Below are 7500 nucleotides of genomic sequence, written 5' to 3'. Positions count from 1 at the left end.
TACCTGTCAAAAATATCTTCAACAACAACTATACTGACCAATTTTTACTCCCAAAGATAATGCAATACTTGCAATGTAAATGGTTTCAAATAGGTAAGGAGAAAATGAAAAATCAGAAATTACTCATTTTGCTGCTCCCTCACCTATTTTGCTGGAAATGGGAGAGAAAGGTTTCAGTTGTGAATATATTTGTGAAAACAAAAACTTAGCACCGTCCTTTTTGGGTGGTGCTAAAGGACTTGAGATCATCTCTAGATCTAGGATATAAATTTCCTGTGTTAAAGTGATTTAAATTAAAATGCCCTATCAAAATTTCTCGTTAATTTATATTCAAAACACCACATATATAATAATGGCAAATATATTTTAATAAATACTTTGTTATTTTCTAAAATGAGGCAAAAGCAGTGTATTTCAACTTAGATATGGTTACAAATTATTTAACTTCTGCACTGAATACTTTTAGGTAAATTCTAGGTAGAACTAAGCATTCAATAACCTCTGCCAAATAGCGCACAAACGAGAGGTACGTTTTGAATTGCTTATTATTCTGTATTTGAAATTCTTTAACTATTACTAGAAATGCGTAAGATAAATAAACCAGAATTTTCAAGTTGGTTACACTAGAAATTACAGATGTACAAGTTTTGTAAAACACGACTATTTTTCAATAGTGCATCCTCAAATTTATTAAATAACTAAAAAAAAAAAAAAAAAAATGAAAAATAGTAAAATAATAATAGTCAAACATGTTTTTTTTAGAAGTCGTATCTTCCAAATCTAATTATAACATACTAGCAGAGATACACGGCATTGCCCATGTTACATGCAATTGAAGAATTAGACTTTCCTGTTATATTTTCTGTAATGAACTGGAATACCCGATTCGAATTTCATCAAAATTGCAGATGAGGGTTCTTTCCTTCTTTACACACCCTAAAAAAATTCTAATCATGGCACCTGTATTCCATACTACTGGTCTTTATGCGCAGAATCCAAAATTCCAGTCTTATGGAACCTGTTAAAAGAATTTTACTCCAGAAAATTGGATGTCATGGAGCTCTAAAATGTGGGAGTTAAGGCCCCTAATGGGGGGGGGGTGTCTTAATGTCAACCAGAGAAGTTGAATTGTTGAGAATCTTTTTAACTTGGGGTCTTATATGTATTGTTCGAATTTCTTTGAAAGGAAAAGTTAGAGAACCTATGAAATAAACGCATTTTACTGTGATAGATATAATGTGGAATTTTTGTGTGACCTTTTGTTCACTTATACATTATGAAATTATACAATTTCTAATGAAAACTAAGCACTTAATAAATATAATTAAGTCATATAATTATAATGTAAATTTCATTTCGTATTCTGCATTCTCTCGAGATAAATAAACTGGGGCATCTTTCTGTTGTCTTAGACACAGACTCCTTCATTCTAATAATTATGTCCCTTGGCAACGTGACCCTAATTACTACTTCGAACCTCATTTCTTCCCGGTAAATACTACAATAAAAATAACCGAAGTTATTTTCATTATTACAAAATTGCATCATTAATTTCTTGTTTATGCAAAAGGTAGGCATTGCATAGCTAAATCCATAGCTTATCTCCATCAAGCGGTTAATGGAAAATTTTTATATCATATTTCGTTTTGGGATTTGGTTTGGAAGATTTTTTTTATGTGATTTCGTATGTTGAAGCATATTCTGTTGTGTCTGAAGAGAGTCATTTTCTTATTGTGCCTTAAAATTTAACACACTTACCGTTAAGATTTCCACTTATTTCTTATTTTTATTTTCCTAAAATTTTCGTTGCGTCTTGCAATCTTTTCAATAGTCTTGACTATCATAGATATCGTAACCATAACAATACACAACGTGCTTTAGAAGCGAACTTCATGTTAAGAAACGTAAACACTCCTGATAATCTTTTGAACGTATTTAATATATTCTCACTTCATATTTCTTGTGATTTTCGCAAGCGTTTATGATTTTTTAAATACAATATTTAAGGAAAACAGATTATATATTGGTTTTTAGTTAACCTCAATAAGTTTGGTGTTTCCCCGGAAGTGACGACACAGACGAACTCAACATTTGATTGGTTGTTTCACTGCTTCTGTTGCCAAACCGCAAAAATGGTGATGGTTGTTTTGAACTGAATCTCTTATAAGGCTATTTTGTATATATTTCCATATACGGTTTTAGCAGTATATACGAAAGAATCACTCTTATTTCAAAATAGTAATATTGAACTGATTGATATGGAAAACACTAAGCGCTTATCTGCTAGGAAATCTAAGGTATTCGGCAAAAAGAAGCGGTCGCGTCGCAAACAGTATCGCGTCAAGAGGAAGGCATTGCCGACTCTACAACAGTTGCAGGTTAGTATTAATAATTCCTTGGGAGCCAGTGATTTGAATTTATTCCTCATTTTTCAACATAGATTATTCATTCATTGAACTTAGATTTGGGCCTAGCTTTCTCCTTTATCATTGTTAATCGTAAAACAAAGAAGGTATATATCTGCAAATCTCTACCGATTTTGTAACCAAAGCAGCTTTTGTTTACTATGTCGCGCTATTAGTGGAATCTCTTTTTAATAATTTCTACTCGCTTGTTCGAGTAAACGGAATTTTTTCTTTAATTTCTGCTACCAAGTTTGCTTTAGTGATGTGCATTTATATTTTGGTTTACTCATGTTGAATCTCGATTGTTGATTACTATTTTCTTTGTTTTCTTTATTAGCAAGATTTCCCTCCCTCCCCCACCACAAAACCAACGAACACACGTCCAATGCAAGACTGTTGGGCGATAACAAGAATATTTCTACTCTAAATTACAATTTATTTGGATTTTTTTTTTCAATGGCTTCGCTAAAATATGCAGTCAGGCAGTGACATTGAAAGTGAAACCTGGAAGCAAGATGTTCTTACATTACAAAGGCAGAATAAATACTTTGTTACAGTGGTTCTCAACCAGGGTCCATATAAGATTTTGTTAGAATTAATGTGCAGTAAACTGGTTTTACTATTACAATATACACATTTTTTTAATATACAATTCCTAATAATGTTTAATTGTAATAATAGTTTGTTTTTTTTTAACATTGAACGGCTATGAGGGTCCACCCCTGTAAAATAGGATTCAAAGGGGGTCTATAGGCAAAAAAATGGTTGACTCCTAGTGTGAAACAAATTACACTGAATGAAAGTAAACGGTAAACAAATAATCAGTAAGGCGTTTGGTGTATACATGTGTGTGTGTGTGTGTGTGACGTTCCTTGAGAATCGGAAATTATTTAGTGCGCCAAAACCCATAATATATTCGGATAGGTCTCTTTTTAGCATCGTGGATTAGGATTTTACTTAAAAAGAACCAAGGTGGGTGGGTTGCAACAACCCTTCCTTTAATTTTTCATTTTTGATTATCTTTTGAAAACGGTTTCAGTTCTTTTTTTTTTCTTAAACATCTGAGATTGATTCGTCAAAAATTTGTAAACATTAACCAAATTTGCTAACTTTTTAGAATAGGAAAAAGTCAAAACTGAAAAAATTACGAAAAAAAAACAAACATTTTTGTTTTCATTGCACAGTCGTAATCTGCGTCCGAAAATTTAAGGCTTTTGTTGCACTCGATTCTATTTTATAGGAATATCATATATAACATACACACACACACACACATACGAGAGAGTTGTTTTACAATGAATCAGGACTACTGGTAAAAATCACTTGGGACGTCTTCACGAGTTTGACTGGGTTATTAGTAGTAGTATTACAGCAATTATCACATGTAATTGTATTTACAAGCGTCGTGATGCAAACCACGGAATTACTTTCATAATCGTTTCTGTTGAGAAAAACTGAAGCAAGTGTATTTTAATCTAGTTATAACCGAAACAGTATTTCATTTGCGGTTACTAGACATGTTTTTCTTCTTTGTTGTCTTTCTTTCGGTTGACTTTGTTTTTCTTTTTCATATTATCCGCCTTCCATTGTGCTACTTCCGTTCGTTTTTCTATCACTTTCATTTCTTCCTAGCTTTTCTAATACTCGGTTTTCTACTTTTTCATTCGCATTTTATTTTATTTTGCGACCTAAAATAGTGTGCACAGCCTGTAGCAGTTAACATGTTCAAAGTAGCTATGTCTGAGTGGATAACCGTTTAATGTGTAATCGCTGGGACGCGTAATGCTAGTACGGTGTATGCATAGGGTAAATCTTCTATTATTAGTTGTTCTTAGGAATAGCCTAGATCGCCCTACACCGCTCACTTTGAAAACAAACATTTGATAAAAAAGAATACATATTAAATAATACAGCTAGTAAAAGTATTTGTACAGTATCGTTTATTTGCGTTTCGAATATTCACTCGTATTTTGAGTGGGATAAAAACTTTAAATCATATTTCAGTTTATTTATATTGGAATAAACTGTTTGGCGCCAAAAGAGAGTTTTGGTGTGCAGACGAACTCGGGGGAAAAAAACTCTAGGTTTTCGGAATTTGGGATTAGAGATTGTTTATATTTGTATGTGTTTTAGAGACAGAGTGAGTATTGGTGTCTATACTAAATGTGTGTGTGTGTATATATATATATATATATATATATATATATATATATATATATATATATATATATATATAAGACAGAGTATTATGTGTTGCACTTCAATCTATTGAAAATGTATTTATATTTTACATGGCACTAATCAACTAACAAATGTTTTCACAGCATTAATCCTCAAATGATCATCACCATGTAATTGTTTTCTCAGCTTACTAATTAAAATTAAATAAATTCATATTTTTATGAAATCGGATTTTGCAATTATTGCCAATTATGAACGAATGTTTACCTCTCACTTTGATTTATTGCAGTTTTACTTAGTCTACCACCTTATTTATACAAAATTAGAAAGATTCCTAGACACTATATCTAAAACTATAATTATCTAGAGTCCTTTTCTTTCGGACAGTAGGATGTGATTCGAGGGTTTTAACAGTTATTTTTAGCAAACTGAGTGACTGCATAGTGGCGTTTTCGTCACGAAATAAGTGAAATACAAATAAATGTATGTTCTGCTACAATTACATTTACTCTTATTTATAATTCACTACAAAATAAGCCCAGAAAAGTACAGTGAATTGAAACGATCTACATTTCCCCGCCTATCAGTAGAAGTAATTTTTTTATTTTTAAACTGTTTCATTTCCAGTTAAACAATCAATATAGATAAAAACAGCTCCCATCATACTTCCATAGTCTCATTGTTGAAACTGGCATAGAAAACAGTTTTATGTCTGAGTAGGTGTATATACAGTTGTTCTAATCATGACTATACCTCCCGTTTGTGGAAACAGTATATCTAGGACTATCTTATCCATTATCATTTCTTTCTTGGGAGATTTGGTCGTTAATCCACAAATTCAAACAACAGCATGAATGTTACTTTAACATGTGGGTATCTATGATTTTTAATAACCTCCCTATGATTTCACTGCACCTCTGTGTTTATATGTCGCACTGATTATACCATATGTTATTTCTGCCTAAACCTTTTGTACATATTGAACAGGACCTCTTTCTTGAAGGGATTAATTAACATACTCTCTGTTGTCATTTTCTGCTTACTAGAACTTCAGTTTTTTTGCTAAGTTAATTTCAAGGCTCTTTGATTCCAGGTTTTACTTCCACCCTTGGGATTCCTTTTCTAAGTCTACAACAGGTGCAACTATCAGAGCAAGGTCATTAGCATAGAGGAATTTCCATAGGCAACCAGTCTTAAACTTCTGTTTTGTCCTGGAGGACTATGATAAATAGTAGGGGACTGAGAATTGAGCCGTGATGAACTCCTACCTGCACACTAAATTCATTACTGTATAGATTAGAGATTGTATACCTGTGTGTTTTCCTGCAGGTAAGAGTTGCCAAGTACAGCAGTTTAATTTTAGCTAAATACTTCTGCAGTTGCCTTTCTAGAAAGAGAGCATGTAATTCAGGACCCAGGACAGTTGCAGTTATTTAGAGTATAGTGCTTTAAGAGTTAATCAGTATTTTAAGCAAATACTATAATTTATCTGTAATTTTTCTCTGAAATTTCTTGGCATACACATTTTTGTCAGTGACACTGATATGGATCTATTGCCTTTTGCACAGAAGACCTTGTTTCCCACTCATGCTGCTCGTGATGAAATTGCCCGACAAGAAGAAGGTAAAGGAGTGATTGAGTTCAAAGTTATGGCTAATACATTCACTGAACGTCCAAGTCGAGAACAACTTATCTGGTTGATTGGTCTTCAGAATGTTTTCTCCCACCAACTACCCAGAATGCCTAGAGAATATATTACCAGACTGGTGTTTGACCCGTAAGTTGTGGATAGATTTTTTTTATTGGATGTATAACTGAATTTATTTTAATTTATTTAAACTTTTTGGACTTCTTTTGATCTTTGTAGTTATCTTCATAATATGTGAAAGAAAAAAATCTTTAGAAAGTACCAGTTATACACATCTATTTCACTTTTTAAGATGAACAAAATACACCATGGTTAAAGATTTGTTGTTATAGCATCCATATTTTACTTCTAGAGTTATCTTATAAACTTGTGGAATGACAGCAGCAAAAAGGAAAAATAGTGTAAAGCTAGTTTATTTTTCAGTTGTTCTTTTTACTTCAGGCTTTCTCTTGGTTTTCACTCAAATTTCTGTTTCCACCTCAAAATAATGGTGTGAGGAACTGCATATAACTACATGTAGCTTCATTTATCAGAAACTACCTATAGAAATAATGCTGGTTTCAGAACTCAACTATCACATTAAACTGCTGTTAACTCTAATTTCACCTGATAAACAATGCTTGTTAAATCAATTATCTCTGTTGGTGATAGATTTAATTATTCATTGTTGATTAGATGTATGAAGTAATTCTCTTGAAAATGTAATTTGTATATCTACTTCATTCACACTATTAAGTTCAACTAGAAAGGTATACTGCTCTTACATAGTCAAACTAATCCACATACTGGTCTACTTTGGAATTTGGATCCTTGTCTCCAACATTTTTCAGTACAATCCACTGTATGCTTTTTATCATCTTCAATATACAAGTGTGAACCATGTACAACTTAGACTCTTAACCCTTTCGTTACTAACCCGGCCGTAGCTGGCAGAAAAATTTTTTGGTTCATAAGACTTAGCCGGCCGAGCATACCCATTGTTATTTAAATGTATATTTGAACCCAAATTTCGTTAGTACATTCGTTCAAACACCTGATTTCACTTTGCAAACAGTTGAGTTATTGTCTCTGACATTATTTGGCGTGATATTTGAACTCAGTGAATTTTGGAAGATTTTTTTCCACATTTTTTGTGGCGTTAATTTTTTTTCAACTTTGAAGATGGAGAGGGGTTTCATGCTATCAAGCAGTGATTCCGAATTTGAAGGTTTTTCAACAGAAGATATGGAGATATCGAAGAAAAGAATGAATGAGCTACAAAAGTAC

General features: G+C 32.4%; 1 protein-coding gene across 4 annotated transcripts in view; it reads left to right on the top strand.

The window, feature by feature from the left end:
• LOC106871034 (histone acetyltransferase KAT2A) overlaps positions 1 to 7500 on the top strand; it is a 42899-nt gene that overhangs the window by 23545 nt on the left and 11854 nt on the right. For 3 of the 4 annotated variants that reach the window (XR_008264900.1, XM_014917290.2, XM_014917292.2), the window contains exon 10: positions 6155 to 6363. Coding sequence is in view for 3 of the 4 variants with exons in the window: in XM_014917290.2 (XP_014772776.1) it covers positions 6155 to 6363 (209 nt within the window). In the remaining variant the exon portion in view is untranslated. The remainder of the gene's footprint in view (positions 1 to 6154; positions 6364 to 7500) is intronic. The other variant, XM_014917291.2, reaches the window with a different exon arrangement.

This window comes from Octopus bimaculoides, chromosome 9, assembly GCF_001194135.2.
Source record: "Octopus bimaculoides isolate UCB-OBI-ISO-001 chromosome 9, ASM119413v2, whole genome shotgun sequence".
Classification (NCBI taxonomy): domain Eukaryota; kingdom Metazoa; phylum Mollusca; class Cephalopoda; order Octopoda; family Octopodidae; genus Octopus; species Octopus bimaculoides.
Note: the sequence above shows the minus strand (reverse complement) of the source record. Positions and strands in the feature narration are given on the sequence as shown.